Source organism: Strix uralensis, chromosome 1 (genome assembly GCF_047716275.1).
Source record: "Strix uralensis isolate ZFMK-TIS-50842 chromosome 1, bStrUra1, whole genome shotgun sequence".
Taxonomy (NCBI): domain Eukaryota; kingdom Metazoa; phylum Chordata; class Aves; order Strigiformes; family Strigidae; genus Strix; species Strix uralensis.
The window spans coordinates 73,504,452-73,525,412 of record NC_133972.1 but is presented as its reverse complement, the minus strand read 5'-3'; the positions used below and the strand labels follow the sequence as shown (position 1 = coordinate 73,525,412).

The window sequence follows — 20,961 nt, the reverse complement described above, 5'->3', positions numbered from 1 at the left end:
TTGAAACACTGGGCTTTTTAGCTCAGTGTTTATTTGGTCTTTAATATCGCTGTGTCTGTGAGTTGTTAAAAACTCTTCTTCATTGAGTCTCTGTAATATGCAGTGTTGATTCCACCGTCATGGAAATCAATGTGACCTCATGAGTACTGCCTGGTGAAATCACCAAGGGATAAAGAGGTGCCCTATCACTGTAAATAACAAGTGTGGCTTTAAGAAAAAAAAAAAAAAAAGGCGGCAAATAGATGAGCTTGATGGCATCTAGAAGTTGTACAGTTCCCTGTTTCTCTCAGGTGCCGCTGATTGTTTTGTTTGCCGTAGGGCTAGTGCAGGGGGGACAACACAGGACACGGTGTTACCCTTTTTGTGAGTGATTGAAGAATTTTATGCTGAAGAGTTTTTTCATTAGTTGGATGAAGCTGTAATAAACTGTGCACATCTGACATTTTTGTTTCTTATTGTGTTAATAAGTAAAAATCAGTTTATACTTTTGAACTGGATTTTCATGTTAAGCCATTGCAGTACCACAGTTCTAGCCCTCAATTCTGACTTCTAACCCTGTTAGTTTTAGAGTTTGAACTAGGGCTTTCTCTGCCCAGCTTTCTTGCTGACACAAAATTTCCTCAGAGAATTTGATGATTTCTGCTATGAGTGTTTGTTTGTAATTGCAGCTCTCTTCTGAGTGTAATTCATTATTTTTGTTTTCTGAGTCATCTCTTTTATTTTCCAGGTTGGTGAGAGGCAGAGAGTTCTGGTAACAGAAGAATCCTTCGATTCCAATTACTATGTTGCTCACAATCCTTTCTATGAGCAGGTACAGTTAAATAACCAACATAACATCTTCTTGTTTTATCTTTGCTTTCTGATAATCTCAGCAATACAGTGTGCCACAGTGTGAAAAACAAGTAAAGAAATAAGAAGCATTTTCCGGGAAAGGTGTGACCATCAAGACTTGTTTGTGAGATATTTTGTTTCTGTGTTGTAAATTCAATTTACCTGAAGTAAGTTAAGAAATGCACAGTGTCTCTTTGAGTGTACAGCATGAGGATACATGCTATATATTCAACTGACATTATTTGAATTGTTTAAGAAGCTGTTAATTATTGCAGTAATTTTAAATTCTGTGTCTCCATTGTTTTCTGAATAGTTGGATCTTGATAATTTCCATACATCTTTCAGAAAATCCTTTCAGGCAATGCAATTTGCAAAAAAAATAATTTCAAACAATAGGAAGGATCAGAAACTTCTTTAGATTAACACTTCAGGCCAATATGCTGCATTTCCTTCTATGTACTTTCTGTAAATGAATTCTTCCACACAGAAACATTATCTTTAACCTAGGAAGGAAGTACAGCATCTATTTCACAAAATTATTATTTTTGCTCAAAAGCAGATGACTTGCTGAAAACCAATAAAATTGGCTTTTCTGAATCATCATGATTTCATTATGGTTTTGCCTTTGGCTTGTTCTCCATTTTCTTGCACTGAGCTGTCTACAGTTTGCTTTTGCTACCTTTATTTATTTTAAAGCTTTAGGATTTGCTCTGACATTTATCAAAAATCTGAGTGGAAGCTGGAGACACTGATGTTTTCTGTGATATTTAGTAACTATGTCTTTATTTGAAAGGTTCTTGTGCCAAAGGATCCACTGTTAATGGGTAAGATGGTAGAAGTTAATATTTATGAAGCTGGGAAACATTTTATGAAGGGGAAACCAGTGTCAGATGCCAGAGTTTACAGTGCATCCATCACCAGGCCGTTAGGAAAAGGAGAAGTTTCTGGTTTAACAGAGGTGAGTAAAAGACATTTTCTGCTTTACTACGCTGGTAAAACGGCAGCTGTTCAAGCATAATGATTCCATGCTATGTATCTGTTATCATTTTATACATCCCCTTTTATATATGCATGAAGCTTTAATCTTTCCTGACAGATTGAAATCTGAATTTAAAAGATATTTTTGCTGATGCCCATAGCTTTACTTTGCTGACTATAAAGGCAATAATACACTTGTTTCTTGTTCCACTGTGGACTTACTAGAATTTAAAAGATTTAACACCAGTGATTATATAAGCCAATGTATTTGAGTTCTAGTTTAGTGGAAGGATGAATCGATGTATTTTGCTTGACAAAGCTGTTTTAAAAAAATTAAGTTGATTACATGTCTGTTAAAATTGTATTCAGATATTCAAAATTAATTGATGGGTAGAGGTACAGAATATTTACAGTATATTTTGGGAAAAGGTCAACATCTGATTTAGTCATGTAAAGAAAATGAAACTTTTAAAAAGAGATCTGATCCTTATTTTACACCTCAGTAGATATGGCTGTTAGCCAAGTATTCTCATACATTTCGTGGAGCTCTAGTTGTAAAAACTGTCGGAGTGTGAAATGAAAATGTGTATCACATTTCTAAGCATCATTTGATGTCCTTTCTCCAGCACTGTTGTTAGGATCTCCAAAAATATGTAGCAATAATTTAGCACATGGAAGAAGGATAACTGGCAGCTTATCAGCCACCTTGCTGCTTTTACAGTAAATTGTTGACAAGTATTAAAGCATATGCATCCTTTTTGAAGCTCTAAGTCATATATAAAAGAAATAATCAATGCATACCTTAGGTGACTAGTGTTAAGCTAAACTACTTTGCTGTCTTAAATAAGCCTGGCTATGGAAACATCAAGCAACAATAATGCACCTACTGTAATGTGTTTGGCAGATCATGAAACTTAAGCACAAACACATTACTAAACTCTCTTTGAATGCTGTCTGTGTGTATGTGTATATTGGCCTGATAAGGGTCTGTAAGAGGGAAAAAACAGCCAAAACCCTCAAATTGTCTGGTTGGACTATGTAGCTATTTAAACACAGCTGATTTTTTCATCAGAATATTTTTTTTTTAATAATCTGATGGAACAGAACCAAGCCTGTCATTAAACTGAATACATACTGCCAGAAGCTTGTAGCATGGGTACAAGCAAGCAGACTGTTGACTGAAATTTTGTATGTTAAAAATGAGAGATGAAATTATTAAAATCAAGGATTCTGATAGTTTCCATAAGAACTCATTGAGATGTATAGATCTGCTTCTGCTCCAGCAAGCAGATGATAAGGAAGATTACTTTCCATGACATTTGTGGCTGCCAGTGCTCCTTCAAGGGAGTATCTTATTTATGTTTGGTCCACGGGACGTGTTAGGAACCTCAGCTTTCTGGAAGAAACTAAATCTCAATACTTTGGTAAATGGGACATCTTTTGTACATGGAAGCTACAGCTGAAAGCTTTTAATCATGCTTGGCCAATGTATAATACATAGAACATGAACTGAAACAGTTAGTGGGAAGTTCCTCCTGACAAATCCTATGTAAGTGGCAGATCAGGAACTTTCTTTAGGTTCCCATGAAAAAAAGTCAGCTTGTCACAAAAGTGGGTTTTTGACTGGGTGAAAGATGCTCTTTGTGTTGTTTTGTATGGTTGGACTGCTGGGAAACGTTTCCTTCTAGGTGTGCTCAAGACATGTAATTCTAGCCTAAGATGCTTATGAGCAAGATAAAAGGGGCAACATATGTCATATGACCCTTTATATAGCTTGTTATGTGCACAGGTGGCAGGTTGGGGAAAGAAGATGACAACACATAATGTATGTATTCAGATACTCCCTCAAAAGTACCCAAAGATCTTGGGATCTTCAGAAGGATCCCAAGTGTCTCCACCAGGTTTTCAAAAGGGCAACATGCAGAACTAAAACCTTGAATAACTTTTTTTGTTAAGCAATCAAACTGTATAATGGAGAGAAGGGTTACCTAAAATAGGTTATAAAAGCAACAAATTAAAACACATGTGGCCCTTTCAGTTTCTCCTTCCCACTGAATTAGGGCCTGCTTTACATTCCCAGGCTTGAAAGGATGGGTAGCCAGCTGACTCTTTTAAGATCAGGCACGTCTCTTGCTCAGCACGGATGTCCTCTGGGCAGAAGCCCTTTTAGGCAGCAACCAACATCCTGTAGCCAGCACGCTAGCTGAAGTGCCCAGGAAGTTTCTAGTGGACCTCTGGTCTCACCCTGTCAGTGGTATGACTTTCTCTTAACTCCTTTATATTTGCTGGTCCATGCAGGTCAGAGAAGTACACAAATTTAAATGTATATCGAGGTAGTCTAGATCAAAAGAATGTGATAACAGGCTGCACTGCAGTAAAACACTTACATGCTTCAGTCAGTTCCCATTCAACAAAGCACTTGTCTCTTCCCTAATGACCGTGTGTATTACTGGGGCTGCAGTGCACACCTTACAGTTCAGCATGTTGCACAAGTACTATGATGAAGAGGAATAGATTGCTGAGACAGGGCTGTAACATAGTTGTAGACAGTCTGCAGCAGTTAAAAAGATGATATTTTTGTAGTGCATCCTAGGCATCACTTGCTATTATTAACAGTATTTTCACTAGCTTGCATAGGACACAATAAAAGATGTTTCAAAACACATCACAGCTGTATTTCTCTCTAATGAGGAATGCTCACAGAAAGAGTGAAAGCTTTCAAAACTGTACCATTCTTAAGGAAAGAAATCATATAGCTAAAAAAAATAAAGTTGGAGAAATTAAGACCGCATAATGTGAGAATGTCAAAGCCACAAACCCATCCAAAGCAAGACGAAACTTTTATAAATGCTGTGATGAGGAATAGAACCATAGAATGGTTTTGGCTGGAAGGCACCCTACAGATCATCTCGTTGCAGCCTCCCTGCCGTGGGCAGGGACACCTTCCACTAGACCAGGTTGCTCAAAGCCCCGTCCAGCCTGGTCTTGAACATTGCCAGGGAGGGGGCAGCCACAACTTCTCTGGGCAACCTGTTCCAGTGTCTCACCACGGTGGCAAAGAATTTCTTCCTTATATCTAATCTAAATCTACCCTCTCCCAATTTAAAACCATTACCCCTCATCCTATCCCTACACTCCCTTAAGAGTCCCTCCCCATCTTTCCTGTAGCCCCCTTTAAGTACTAGAAGGACGCTATAAGGTCTCCCCGGAGCCTTCTGCTCTCCAGGCTGAACAACTCCAATTCTCTCACCCTGTCCTCATAAAGGAGGTGCTCCAGCCTCCTCTGGACCCACTCCAATAGGTCCATGTTCTTCTTATGCTGGGGACCCCAGAGCTGGACACAGCACTCCAGGTGGGGTCTCACAAGAGCAGAGTAGAGGAGGAGGATCACATCCCTCTACCTGCTGGCCACACTTCTTTTGATGCAGCCCAGGGTACGGTTGGCTTGCTGGGCTGCAAGCTCTCATCGCTGGCTCATACTCAGTTTTTCATCCACTACTACCCCCAAGTCCTTCTCTGCAGGGCTGCTGTCAATCCACTCATTGCCCAGTCTGTATTTGTGCTTGGGATATACCCAATATACTGGCATCAAAATTTATCTGCATTTGTGTGCTCCCTTTCTCATCTGCTCCATGTCCCTCAATAATTTTTCCTGACAAGTTCAGAGGGAGCACCACAAGCAACATGGTGTGACTGAAGGAACAATTGTAGGCCTTTTTTTTTACCCTTTTGACCACATGACTGGGGTGACAAATTGGTCCAAAGAAATACAAGAAGCAGGTCACCAACTGGAATCGAGACATTTGACTGGAAAAGAGGGAATGCAAAATGTCACACAAAAACAATTCACAGACTCCATAAAATATTCACACATTGTGTATCTGTGCCAAATAAGGAAGAGGCCAATATTGATAGAATTCATTCAGGATATTTCTAGCACATCTTTTTATCATGCTTTTTCAGTGTATGAAAAAGACACCTAATATGTATATCCATTAATGTATTAATGATGTAGAATATCTTAGCTGTTATTATATTCTCTAAGGAAAAAATTGTGACTAAGTAGATGGGCTTAGAATAAGGCCTTGACATTCAATAATGTTAGGCTCTGTGGCAAAAGTTGGGACAGGAAGGACAGAGGAGTGTTGGAGTCAGTGGCTCAGGTTAAAAAGCTGTCAGAGAAATCAGACATACTGATTGTAGTGGACGTATTAAGTATTAAAATGAACAGGTGTTTGCCAGGATTTTTTTTTTTTTTTTTACTTCAGCATTAATTTTTCATAAAAGCCTCTCAAAAGGGAATGATGTCTCCAAATTGCACAATTTTACAGGAGGGCTACTTTGGGGGACATTTGGAAATTCCAATTAACTCAGAAATTTGAATCTACTATCCATTTATTTGCATTCAAAATGTGCAGTTGCTGATTCAGTAATAGAACAATGTTTAGAAGATATATAGCAGAGGATATATAGGTGAAAGTTGAAATCAAAAAAACATGGACGCATGCGTAAAGGCATTTTTGGATTTGGTTCTAATGAATCTAACAGGATATACGTGGACTGGGCATTAAAAGGTATTGACGGTAACATTAAAAATGATCATTCAGAGAGTACAAGCATATCATGAGTTACTGCAATTACAAATAACAGTAAATATTTCAAAGCTTTGATCAAGCATTAGTTCTAGGTTTCACGGGAAAAAACAAGAAGTAAGTGCTGCAGATGTGATATCCTTTCGTTGAGGTAGGCTTGGAGTTGACAATGCATTAAGGGTGTACTTTAGCATTTTGAGATTCAGTAAAGCAATTTAGCATGTCTGCTATGTTCTTAAGCACTCTGGTAAAGTAGTCTGAGATTTTGGAAGTGGGTGTGCAGTGCACACAGTACTGAGTACATTGTCACTGGATAAAATTTTTGAAAAGTCAGCAATGTGTGTCAACAGTCTGTAATTTAGTTTTAAAATAACATGTTGATATTTTTATTTTTATTAATTTTATTTGGCCATGTTTAGGAATCTTGTCAGTTTCTCAGCAGCATAAACTAAAATACCTAATAAATATATGCTGTTTACAGACAAATGTTTGCCCAAACCTAATCATTGGAAAAAAATAAGAATCTGCAAGAATATGATCTCTTGCTAGAAACGGAAATAAAGTATGTTATTCTTCTGTACTCCAAAAATAATTCTAGTTGTTTACATATGCTCTGTGACTAGAGCAAAAAAAATATTGCAAGATGAGAAATACACGAAGAAGAGACCAAAGGACTGAGGGATAAAAATAAAAGGCTGGCTACCTGCCAGAATTGTAATACCTTGCCAGAATCAAAGCCCTGTAAGTCTGAGGGCCTTGGGTGGGAAACATTAATCAGATAGAAAATTAAGGCAAGAAAAAAATAATTTTAACAGGCTATTTAATTAGGTAGTCATGATTATTTTATGTTCATAATTCCTGTTTCTATAATGCATCTATGCCTGACTTTCTTTTCAAACAAATATAGGCACATCTTTCAGTTACCTGTTTTCCATTGCTTTATGTGATAACATTCTCCGTGTCTAACACTTCTCCTGCAAACGACTCCTGCTGGCAGTCCCCACTTGCAATATCTCCTTTTGTGAGTCTGGGATCTTGGTGCACATCTCTGGCTCCCAGGCCATGGTAATATCCACAGTTGGCCTGTTAAGCTACTAGCTATTCAAGTTGTTGGGATCTTCAGAGGAAATGAGAAGCAAGCCACTAATTTTCAGTTAGCAAGCAATTGCTTGGTCAGTCTGCTTGTTCGTTTTTTTCCTCTATCCTGCCTTCATTTTTTGCAGTAGGTTATTGTATCTTTGAACTTCTGGATACTACTGAAGAAGTTTGTTTCTGGTTTCCCAGTTAGTCACAAATATCTTCTAGTTACATTAGCAAAAGATGACCTCTAAACATTACCCAACCTTCTTTCTAATGTTAGAAAACAGGAAAGATGCATATATCAAACACCACTTTATAGCCTGCCAGAAAGAAGAATCAACAAAGCATAGCTTAGAGGGAATTCTCTGATCTCAGGTAGAAAGGGTGCTTCAGTTGCAGGCAAAATAAAATGGAGAAGGGGCAAGAAAGTATCTTCTGCTGGAACAGAAATGAAAGGAATCATGGCAGAATTGAGATCTCTGTATTGGAAATTTCCTTCAAGGACTTGGAAAGAAATGTGGAAGATGTGCATGAAACTGAAGTAATTATTAAGCACAGTTTTTACATATGCTAGAGTTTCAAAGTGGTAGAAAACTTGGTTCCTGAACAGAAACTAGAGATCAGAGATTTAGGGAAAAAAATAAATGAGGAAGCAAATTTTGGATCAAAAAATGGCATAGAGGTGTGAGGAGAGGAATCTTTCATAAAATTACAGAAACAAAAACTATAGAAAGTATCAGAAATGCTAATGAAAGATCAGAATTTCCAAAGAAGAAAGATAGAGTAAAGTAAAATACAACTTTTACCTCCCTTGGAAAGCTAGTTCTTTGCATCACAATGTCCAAGAAGGGGCAATCTGAGAAATATGTGAGGAAGTTTCTATTTAAGATAAACATACTGACAAAAAAAGGGAGCATTTTCTGTGTAAAATAGCTTTCAGGTAATACTCATGAAAATACAGTGCACTATTTGGTGCTCTTGTGTTCTGTGGTCTTGCATTCTTAGGAACATTCCTTTTGTTGGCCCTCTTTCTCTGAAACAACTGATTGTAGTGCGAGGCATACAAATAGTGCTTTTGCATGTATTAATCTGTTTTATTTAATGTGATACTTGTGTTCCCTGCTGATTGTAAATAAAGGTCATAAAAGATGACGTTAAATCCTCCTTAATTAATCTTTTTTTCTTATGTTTTCTTCAGTTACTTCGCTAAGGCCACTATAAAGTTAACGTGAGAAAAGAGATGTTTCCTTTCTAAGAGTGGAGCTCCATGCCATATATGGAAATTTTTTAAAAAGACCTCTAAAAGTCTAATTTTTCCTTGAAAAAAATGACAAAAAAATTGTAACGTGCTTTTCCTCAGATGCTGGTTTTCATGATCTGCACATTATCTGCACGCCATGTTGTCTTTGTTTATTTGGAGATTTGAGTTGATTTGAATTTTGCTTCTGCTTGAAGGCGCAATGTTTCTCGGCTTACAATCTGAAATTCAGAATGGATTCTTTCTTACAGGCAGAACAGAAATTTCTTGCTGGGTTTAGTTAAGCATTGGATTGGCTCTCCTGTAGTGGTTGGGGAATTTCAATCAATGCCGGTCTTTAGGAACATGCTCAGCAAGTATCTGTGAGAAACAGTTGAGATGTAGGTCAGCCACCTTGGGTCATGGTTATGGGCTAGGTGACCTCTTAAGCTTGTTTCCAGCCTTATCTTCTGTAATTCTATGAACATTTTAATTTAGTCAGCAATCATTTGATGACTAGCAAACTGGAATAGAAGGTAGTTCCTTGATCCAGAACATTTCTCTGCACTGCATAGAGGGTTAAAATACAGAGATGATTTAAGGCAGCAAACCCAAGAGCCAGCGTAAGACCTCCTCCAAGTAGTTTTATCCTGAGGTGTTCAATTTAATGGGCATGTTGTCTTTCTGCCCATCCCTCTGGCAGGGCTGAATTTCAACTACAGTGATCAAAGCTCAGCTGAAACAACACATATTACATAGCCCCTTTTCAAACAAATGCTCTCTTAAGTCTATTTCAGGTGAAAAGATCTGAACTTTAGTTTATTTACTTTTCATTTCCTCAACAGACAGTGTTATTTGGCTGAATGTCACTGTCTAATCACTTTAAATTACATAATTATGTTAATCCCATGCAGTGCATGCAATAAATGGAAATAGTAATGACTCGGATGATTCAACTATAAGTCATTTTCTGGAGAATAAGAGAAGGTTAAACAGAAATGTTCAACTCCTCCTGCCTCCAGAAGTAAAACTGCAAGTGCTAAAATAGTTCTGCCATTTTTTTGTATTATTTCTAGTATTCAACCTGCTGATGCTGCACTGCAGGATGAGTGGGAGGATTCTGCTCTCCCTTGGCATAGGGACAAATTGGAAGTGTGTAGCCATGGTAATTTTAACTACTTGACACTCCCTGTAATATTTAGGAGTTCCTTTTAAAATATTTTTTCTTTTCAATCAGAGCTTTAACAGACTCCTTGGAAAGAATCAAAAGGCATTTGGTTTTAGTAGTGCTCTGTTATTTAATGTAGCGAGTTGTAAATTCACTAAGTTTTAATTGACTTCCAGGAAGAAAAAATGCAGCAGCTACAACTTTTCTCAATTTTTCTGTTGTTTTGGAGGTCATCTATTTCCAACTCATTGTGCCAGCAAAAGTCATTATAGGTTTGACTTTTGTACCTCTCCAGTAGAGTTTAATGCAAAGGTAGGTGAAGGATATTCAGCCCATGTATACATTGTGTCTTTCCTTGTAGTATTTAGTCACCCTTTTCTTTTTATTACTACTCCTTAGATCACCAAAAAGCTCACATAGGCAGTATAGCTCTCTCCATTCCTTCCTTCTCTCTGTTCCCTGCAAGCAAACAGAGTCAGAGCCATGAGATACTCATGTCTTGGATAGATGATTTTTCTACCTGTTCCTCATATATCGAAGCTGTAATTGTCGTAGTCTTTCTACATGAATACTTAAATGGGACAGCATGCAAAAGCACGTGGAGCTCATGAAAGGAAATAGAGGTTTAAAAGGGTGATACAGCATTCCCCATCACCAAATGAAAGGTCAGTAGGAGATTTGATTTTATGCATACAAGGTATTGGATTGTTGAACTTCTGCCTCTTAGAAATATATTTGTTGCCAAAACCATTGAAGTAAAGAGGGTTCGTTAGCTTTGAGATTTTTTTTGAAGGCAAATAAAAATTGCGGTCATGAGATTAAGCTATTTTTTTACTTAAAACTGTTTAAAAATTGTATCTCATTTCAAAGAAATCAGCAAACCACACTAAAGGCAAATTAGGGTGTTCTGTATCCTTTAATATTGTTGCATTTTCAAAAATTTTTATTAGATTCTCAGTAGATTAATGGTTTTATAATAGTCTAAAAATCATCCTTTGTGTTCTTGTTGATTCTCTTTATGATAATGAGAATTTACTAAGATATATATAAATTTTGCAAATAACTTTTTTTTTATCTTGACAAATCTATTAAAAGTGTTGAACTGATCCAGCAGTATTAGGATTAATTATGAGTCGTAGCAGAATACCAAGATCCATTCATAATCATAGTTTCCCACCCAGACTTTGCTAATATTTGGATATAGTGATTTATGTTCGTGTTTTTAATATACTTGACAGTAACATTAGACTAGATTTTTTTGTCGTGTCAAGGGTAATAAGATAAAGGGGAAAAGACGTTCCAGTAGGAGAAAAAAACAAATCTTTTAAGCTTTTATCATTATTAAGTTATATTTTATGTATGGGGATATCTGCATATAAAAGTTCAAAGGCAAATTTACAGTGGCTGTATCTTTAACTGAAATTAAATTACAGCTGAGTAATAAGGATGAGGTTCTATTTGGTGGCTACATTGGAGAAAACATATCTTAAAATAGCCAAATGCTATACTTCAATGAAGTGGTTGTGAAATTCAGAGCCTTAAATTTATCCCACCAAAGATATACTCCTAACTACAGTTGAATATCTGAAGAATTTACTGTGAGCCTGTTGAATATATTAGAATGACTGTATACTTAAAGACAGTCCACAGACAGTTGTTAGCGTCTAAGTAAGCTTAGTAAACTAGTGCTTCTTCAAAGGGTTCATACAGTAGCTTTGTGTTTATACAGGCTGTATTCCATATCATGTTTAACATTAACTCTAGATCCTTTGTCATGTAATCAGATCAAAGTGTTGATCATGCCATTAGCCATTAAAGCATGTTGTTGCAGATTTACTGGCCCAAACAACAGAAATAAACCCTTGCCTCCTACTACAATCTCTCCTTCAGTCTAAGATTTTTTTTTAAGGCGTCTTCTCAAACTGCAAGAGGAATAATCACTTTAAAAGTTTGCGTTCTACCTCTAAGAAACTTGGCTCATTGCCTATTACATTGAAGGTTTTCATGAGACCTGACTCTTAAATTTATTTAACTTTACGTTCAGTTCTTACTTGTAACAAGTTCCAAAGCAAGCTGTTCCTGTGGGCTTTATCAAAGACCATTAAGTAAAAGAAACATGTAGAAAAGTAACTCATTATTTAAGCACTTTATTAAAGCTGTTTAAAGACAACTTTACCTGTGGTTAGTGTACAGTACACCAATCTTGATAACCTTCTTCTGACTACTTCCCATTCTGTATTTAAATGACTTGAAGGATTCCCCCACCTCTAATTTTATTATTTCAGATGTTAGAACCCTTCTTAAAGATGCAGAAAGATTTCCTGCTGACTCATTCCAATGCCAGGCTAAGTCACTCATACTAGCTAAAATCCAGAAACTACGACTGTATTTTGTGTAATTGTCTGATCCAGCATTGGGAAGGAGGAATATTGCACTGAAAGATCTAGTCAGTATAGCATGAGAAGTTGTGGTGGTGGTGTGGTATGGTTAGTGTAGATGGGCCAAATCCCGTATACATTCCCACTAAAGTAAAATTAGCACTCCATATGTTTGCATGGACCTTTAGGTATTATGCTTTTCTTTTTCATCAGAAGAGACTCCAAAGCTTGTTCATCATTTTCACTGGGAGTTTGCTCTAAGCAGATTTGCAGGTGTGCATCAGAAACAGTTCATGTTTTGAGGTTCCAAAAGAGTCAGAGGGCTTCAAGTTTTTCTATGTTTGAAACTCAAGCCCACAGGATGTTAACATTTCAGCATATTTACTTTTAATTTCTTTTACTGGAGTCGGGACCACAACCCAGGTTTGGGGAAATAATAAAATTATGATCATGGGAAAACTAGGACATATTTCTTCTATCCTAGATACTATAAAAACCTGAGACTTTGGAATTATGATGAGGAAGATATATGTACTTCAGTGGTGCTTCAGCTTTTAATTGTTGAGGTCACAAGCACTGGCATGAAGTAATTTTTAATTAGGATACACTGGTGTGAAATCGAAACCAAAGTTGAACTACATGGCAATCTAAGCAATCAAGGTATGCAAGAAGTAAGACAGATTGTTGTCGTGTACTCTTTATCGTAGAGAAAGGCTGACAAATCGCTTGTAAATTAAAACAGAAATTCAAAAAATTTTCAGTGATAAACATTTCTTAAAAAGAAACATGCGTTTTCAGTTGTTCTTGGTGATGACAATCACACAGAATAATAAGGCCTGAAGGCAGACCATGTTTGACCTACATAGCTCATCATTCCATAAGAAAATAGTTAATATCCCACTTCTGGCTCAAGGTATGTCAACAAATGCTGTAATGAATATTGATGTTGCAGTGCTATCAATGTCTTCTTTATGACGCTTTTCATTTTGCCTTTTTACCTGGCCTTACCATTAGAAACACTGTTTTGTGGGACTTGACCAGTAAAGAAGCCATCTCCACAGGTGCGTGAGCATGTTGTCATTACACTAGTGCAGAAGTGGCCAGCCTCTAGCGTGGGACAACCTGCAACCATCAGAAGAGTGCACCTGCCTCAGTAGGTACTATCCAATACCAACTTCTCCAATGGCTAACAGAACAGCATCATATGTGTCAGAGCATATATGATTTGTGGAGAAGGAGAGCTAGTAGCTATTAATCACATGATGAAATTATGTCTGGATGTGTGATTGGCAAGGCATGGTAGTGTAAGGCTCATAGTAGACTCATGTGGCCTCTCAAAAAGGGTTGACCACCCATGTACATACATGAGATGGATGTGTGATTGATAAATAGTGAAAGGAATGAAACCAGACTGGCTGGAGAGCCAAATGTCAAATGCAAAATAAAAAGAAAAAGCCCCATGGAAATTAACATTCTTTTTCTTCAGCCTCAGTATATAACCATGGGGTCCTTGAAACAATATTATATGAGAAAGTTATTCACTAAATATATTAGCTTTCAAATTGATGGATTCTTCTTCATATCTATATATGTATATACTGCGGCAGAACTTGAACAAATGCTCCATTTTGGACTGGGGTGGCTTGGAAATTTTTGTAAAAATACTTTTGATGGAACAAAGATATGTAGGCAGTACATTTAAGTTCTTTTTGTCAAAACATCACATAGCTACAAAAACTACCTATGCATAATATCAACCAGATGGATTTCTGGTCCTTGAGAAGGGGTCTTGTTATCAGGACTAGAGGATTTTTTTTAAAATCTCATCCTTGTTTTGACATGACTTCATATGTGATTGTAAGTCATTTCAGTCAGTCTGACTGTGCTTTATCGTATCCGTATGGAATCTATTTTGCAATTCTCACATACAAAATCTCTGGTAAGTGCAGATAACATAATTATCATACAAAAAAAGGATGGATGTGAATACCCATTTCTGACACAGACAGTTTTTTCTAAATACAAGAACTTTAATTTGGTAAAATAATGGAAGGAGTGCTTAGAATGACAGGAATTCTTTTCCTCTTTCAGCTATTCAAAATGTGTCTCTATCCAAAGAAACATTAGTTCTTTTTTTTTTTTTTCAGTAGGGAGTGCTTAAGATTCTGTAGCATGATCAGATTTTGTCACAGAACCACAGGGGAAAGCCAGATGTGTAGGTTTTAATAGGTGGAAAGGAATGAATTAGAGTTATACTTGGAAGACTATCTTGTGTGATAAAAAAACCTGTTGTAATGCTGTTAAGCTTTAGTATGGAGACATGAAGCATTTTAAAATCCAAACCCATCAGTTTGTTAAAGACTAGATTAAGCCCCACAATTACTATGCTGTGGGCTTGTGTTTCTCATCCCTGTAGACACCTTGTATATGTTTACCATTTTCGGGTTGTCTTCTGTTTTATTTGTGTTTATCTCAGATTTTCTTAATTTCTTTTCATGAAAGCAGTGTATTTTAGTATTACCTACTTTTAGGAAAGATTTTATGGGTTTCAGAGCAGTAGAGGTGAGTGACATTCCTTTCACAGATTGTGAATCTGCCATTAGAACCTCACGTTTTCCTCACTTAGAAGGAAATGGCCTACAACTACTGATACTGTGTTTGATAGAAACTCATTACCATTTTAATTTAGGCCTAACATGGCAAATCTGAAAAGTAAAAGAAACACCTTTGCAACAGTTTACTGTGTAAAATCATTCTCATATCCTGCATTGCTACACAATGGTAGCATCCAATCAGATAGGTCCCTTGGCTGTGAAAAGGTTGGGAGAAGTGGGACATGTAGACTCTCATACTTACGAGCAAGCTAGTTCATTGAAACACTGTTCCCCATGCTAAGCAGTACCACCTCCCTCCCTTTCATATTTTTTTTTTAATACAGTTTTCATGTGGTCTTGCACTTAGTTTTGAAGTACTATGAAGTGGAGCAGTCTTCGTACAAGGAAACTGCATTCACAGAGTTAGAGAATGAACAAGTGAGTAGTTGAACTAACAAAGCCTGGTTTCCCATGCTTTGGGTCCTCTGGTTCCTTCCATGTTTCTACAGCAAAAAACACAACTTCCTCTCCACATCTTCCCTATCTTCTGTAACTGCCCTGTGGACAAAAATGTGTAATAGGTCGTTTGTATAGCTACTGCATGTGATTTGGAGTTTTAGGAGTACAGACTGGTCAGCAGGGTGATGGCAAGAAAACAGATTGTTGAGGCTGGGCTTTGGCCTTTCCTTCAATGGGAGAACTATTTAGAGCACTTTTTTTTTTTTCTACCAGCCTTTGACATGAAACTTACTGGATTGCTCTTCCATGGTTGAAGTGAGTGAGTAGGGTCAAAAGTTACAGGCATGGACAGAGATAATGAAATGGAATCAAGGACACCACTTGCTCGGGAGCCGATTCTAGTTAATACTTGTATTCAGCTAGAGACAAAAGCAACAACAAAACACCAAAGAAGCTCTATTCAAATATTATGGGTTGTGTTCTACAGACCAGATTCCTTTTCTAAACAGAGAAAAGTGTAACACTGCAATGATGCTGAAGACCTATAATATGGGATAACAAGAAGAAACAAAGAATGACATTTCTCACATACATAAGTGCACAGGTTATTTGGAGTGTAAAGTGAAGTACTCTGAACTAAGGAAATTCTAGAGTTTCAGTTCCTCTTTTCCACATAAATGCCAGCTATATTATGTTCCGGCCTTTAATTATGTGCTTATGCACTATTTTCACACACATACACATGCAGATTTGTTTCCTTCTGTGCACAGAGCTGAGACTATTCATTTAATAAGCTATTGTTAGATATTTTTCCTTGTCATAGTTTGTTGTGTAATAGCAGCGTTATTTGCTGCATGCTGTTTAAACCTCACTCTCAAGGGAGTTATTTCTAACCTTTCCTGTGACGCCCATAATTAAATTTCTGAGTGTTTCAGAAACAGTAGTAAGTTTGTGTTTACATTATTCTCCTGAAATGCAGCTTTTGTCTTCCCATTTCACAGATGAAGATGAGGCAGGTGTTCAAAGTGTCTGCTAGAAGGTTAGTCTAGTGAACAGATTTGATGGTGGTCAGTTTAAAATGCTTGGAACTAGATATTTACAAATTATTAAAATTTTGTAGCCTGTGTTCAAGCAAATTGCAGCAGTGTCTGTTCAGTATTTAAGAGAAACTATAGGGTATGAAGTCTCAAAGAAAAAGAGGAAATAGTACTTGTTACTTCATGGTTAATCCCAGAGGAACTGATTTTCTCCTCATGAGCTAATCCTAGGAATTATCAGATACAACCTGATAGAGCACACCATGTAAAACCTGTGTGGGAGAAGACTGAGGTCCAGTGGATTCATTGGAGGCTCTCTGCTGAGGTAAAAATTGCCAGTGTTTGAGCATGATAGGGCGCAAGTTCGTGCTTATGCACTTCAGTCCTTTACAGATACAGAAGTTGGTTGTCTAGTCAGACCACCCTCTGAACGATACAAATGCTCTCCTGAGGGTAGATATTCGTTACAGCCTGCAGATTGGATACTTACTGTTCTTTGATGTCTTAGACAGAGCGCCAAGGTGCTATCATGATTATCTAGCATAAAATACACAGCAAGCCAAGAAAGGTTTTTCTCATGTAATCTTTATTGTGGAGAAGGGCTGACGAATCATTTATAGAGACTGGGGATACAGAGATTGTGTTAGAGCAGTTAGGCTTGCTAATCACAGAAAGTAACCATTGTTTGATGTTTCCATGAGAGAGTCCTCCATTAACTGCAGTTGAACTTGACTGAGTGTGAAATTAAAAAGGAGACTCAGATTTCAAGACACTCCCTCAGGTGCTCAGAAGTATGCTAACTGGCACTGTGGGAGACCTCCTAAAACAGCTAAGGATACTTAAAGGAAAGAGGCCATGACAATACGAAAAGAAAACCTTTGTATTATCACTGAACCCACAAAGTTGGTCAGTATCAGTCACACTTTATTAACTGTTAAATGTCAGGCTTGCATGAAATGCTTCTTTTTGCCAAGGTCTGATTCCAGCTGTGCTTGGTGAGCATCTACAGTCCCAGGAACTGGAGGTGTTTAATACTGGGCAGAAAAGTCTGTGAAAATAAATGTAAGAGGAATTGTCATATTAAGGCATTGACTAGCTTTAAGAAAATGTATTTAAAACTTAAACTGACAGAGATAAAAGGTTTTAGAGGTTATGTTGGTTTCTGGTGACAACTGGAATCTGAGACAGGAATTGTAGAGACCTGATTGCTGGCTTGCATTATGGCACTGGAGACACTTAAATCTTCTTTGTTTGTTTCTTTACCTGTAAAATGGGGGAGGCATACCTACTGGTATGGAATTTGAAACTCTGGAAACTAGTATCATTCCTAAATACTAAGGCTCATTTTATGCTATATTTATTATCCATGAGGTTGGAGTGTAAGAAGGGCTGTATCCTTTGTGTCTGTGAATGTTGCATAATACGGTGTTGAAGTCTCCTTGGAATATTCCATTTGTAATACTTAGTTCTGTAGGGATAAATGAAAACACCATAAATTCAGAATTATGACATCTTCTAGGATTAAGGGGAAGGCTTTAGCCAAGAATATGTGTATATATATATATCAGTTTATTCTACTTTGTTCCACGTGAAAGATCTGTAAAAGCTTTTCCTGATTTTGAGAGAGAATGTCCCTTGAGATATTTCTTGGATATTTATCACAGTGTTCTTTGCAAATAACAATGGTTTGAAAGGCTTTTAGTATTTTATGCTTTCTACCATTTGGGAGTATAGAATTCCTTTTAAAGATAGTGTTTTAATATATACTCATAGAATTCACTTCCAAGTAAAAGCAGTATTACTCATTTCACTGTTGATATATGAATATCATTCAGTTATATTGCTGATTCTTGTGACATGAATATATATTTTCAGATCTAGCTATTCATTTTACTGGGGTGCTCTTTCTGATGGAAACCTTTTGTGTCTTTGCCTGTAGCTACCGTTGACCTCCATATAATTGTCATTGTTATTTCAAGATTTAAAAGGAAAGCAAAAAGGTGATGGTCTCTGAAGGCTTGTGCTATTAAAAAAAGTATATCGTATTTCATTTAATAATCTCATTTGTAGAACAGTCTTTGAACATGCACATACTACTAGCTCTTTGTCATTCTTTCATCATCCAACAAAATAAACTGGGAAAATTGTTCTATTGTAAACACAACCTTAAAATACTTATTTTTAAAAAAAAAAAATCTATGATCCTTTAAAGAATGAGACAGCTGGAATCCTGTGGAATGAGATCCACTAAGACAGGCCATGGTATGCACACTGAAAAATGCTATCTAGTGTTATTACAAGTAAATGTACATTGTGTAATTCACTGTAATGTATTTTCAAAGCCATGAAGCCTGTGCTGGTGATCTCTAAGAAACAGATTTGTCTGTTAGCCAACTAATTACCAGATAAGTGCCCAGAGCAAGCACCTGCCATCTCCTTCATAAAACTGCTATGCACAGGGAGATAAATAGTGACAGATCCCCATCCTGAATTTGTCTGCATTGTGCTGCTTGGTTCATTCTTCATTTCAAGTCGTTACTTGGACAACTGTGATTTTTGAATCACAAACTTTTTCTGCTTAAAAGATTTCTCCATTCTCTTGTGATTGTGCAAGCACTTAATGGAATGCTGGCTTGCATGTCACTTGTTACCTCCATAGTGATTGACAGCCCCCACACCTTATTACAAAAAAAAAAAAAAAAAAAAAAAAAAGTTCAGCATTCAGACATCACACTGACTGTTTTTCAAAATACTGCTTCTGACCTTGAGTGGCAGGTTATTTTGACAATGCATTATTTGGGGTGGGGGGGAGGAGAGGATACAGAGTCACTAAGTTTAATAGCAGCACAAAATACAAATATGTTTAAAAAAAGAGTCAGGTCCTAGCTGGAAACATTTATAGGTAAATATAAAGAAAACAGGCCAAAACAAGTGAGTATGATGCAGCACAAGACTGTGTTTTAAGCATTTTGCACGTGTTTTTGGCTTGTGTTTTCTTGGTTGGTAGTTTCTCCTCTTTCTGTTTCTTTTGTTAGTTGATCTTTTTGGTTGTTTCCTTCCTCCTCAAAGTGTACATCAAAAAGGAAGTCATTTAATAAGCCCCAGTTACTCAGCTTTCTGTCTAGAAGTCTGAGTTTTTAACTGAATTATGAATTTTGAGGGCTCATTGAGGGAATAATCCTTAAAGACTATTTGAGGGTGGAAAAAGAAGTAGGTAGGCAAGGGCCTACCCTTAGGTAAGAACATGAAAGAGAGCAGAGAGGTGTCTGCCAAGAAAAATGCCAGTAGAGCCTTACACTACTGGTGGGAAGTTCAAGTACAGTAACCTACAGAGAGAGAATTGATTTCTTTTATACTCCTATATGGGAATATTAAAGTTTGAATTTGATGTTAATGTAGGAGGAGGAAGTTCCAGAGGTGGGTTTGTGTGACATGGACAGAAAGTCATGATATAGCATGTCATTCCAAATTTGTATTCCTATTGCCATCTCTGCTTTTATTTATTAGGAGAGGCCGTATGGTCAGATGATGAAAGAGAGAAATGGGGAGAAGTAGAAGGCAAACAGGACAGGCAAGAGGAGATTGGTGAGAGGTGGCTGAGTAATGGGAAAGGTGTTTTTTCGGTGCTGACCAAAGGAATCAGACAGATCATGCAAGCGTTACTGGGAAAGAAAAAAGATTTTGCGGACTCGCTATGCAGGTCAGAGGTAGGCCCTAGTAAAGATGATCTCCATAAGGTATGTCAAACCTGGAAGAAACTGTCAGATTCAATGCAGCTGAGTTTAAGGTTAATCAATCTCTATATCCTCCCATTATTAATGTGTTTTATGTTTATATTTGACCGTGGTCCAGCTGCTAGGTGTGTTGTTGACCTGACTTGGCTGGGTCATTTGTAGTGATCTTTGTATAAATTAGGAACTGGTAACTGGAATGAATTCAGAGTAGGGTCACAGAGTTGGTTAGGGGCTGGAGCACTTGGCCTGTGAGGAGAGACTGAGGGACCAGGCTTGTTCCAGGCTGAAGAAGGGGTGGCTTCAGGAGACCCTAACAGAAGCCCCCCCAGTGTCTGGGGGGACGGTTATTGAGAAGACCAAGCCAAGTGATTCACAGTGGTGCATGTTGGAAGGATGAGAGGCAGTGGGCGTAAGTTGGAGTGAGAGGTGCAGGCCGGATACGAAGCTTAACATTTTCCCCATGAAGATGGTCAAGCAGTTGAACAAAGGCCCAAAGAGGCTGCGCAGTCTCCATCCTTGGAGGTTTTCAAAGCCCAACTAATTCAATCCCTCAGCAAACTAGGCCATAGCTGACCCTTCGTGGAGCAGGAGGATGGATCAAATGCAGTCTGAATTATCCTAAGACAGACAGTAAGACAGTTTTAGTGACTGCAGCTATTTGCAAGATGCCTTGATTAATTTATTTTCTTGCTATAATTTAAGTGGTAATGATTTGGGGTTAACAGATTAAGAATCCTAATTATTTCTAAGACTCTGACCATTTACTGAGAAATTAATAGTAAATCTGTATTTAACCTGCAGGTCAGTGCTGTCCCCTCATATATTAAAGCATAGAGTCATACATCACACACATACACAAACACGTATGTATAT

At 37.4% G+C, this 20,961-nt stretch overlaps 1 protein-coding gene across 4 annotated transcripts in view; it reads left to right on the top strand.

The window, feature by feature from the left end:
* The window catches only part of CDKAL1 (CDKAL1 threonylcarbamoyladenosine tRNA methylthiotransferase), a 421,037-nt gene that overhangs the window by 390,071 nt on the left and 10,005 nt on the right, over positions 1-20,961 (top strand). For all 4 annotated transcript variants that reach the window (XM_074870845.1, XM_074870828.1, XM_074870837.1 and 1 more), the window contains 2 exons: positions 728-811; positions 1,625-1,789. In XM_074870845.1, coding sequence (XP_074726946.1) covers positions 728-811; positions 1,625-1,789 — 249 coding nt within the window. The remainder of the gene's footprint in view (positions 1-727; positions 812-1,624; positions 1,790-20,961) is intronic.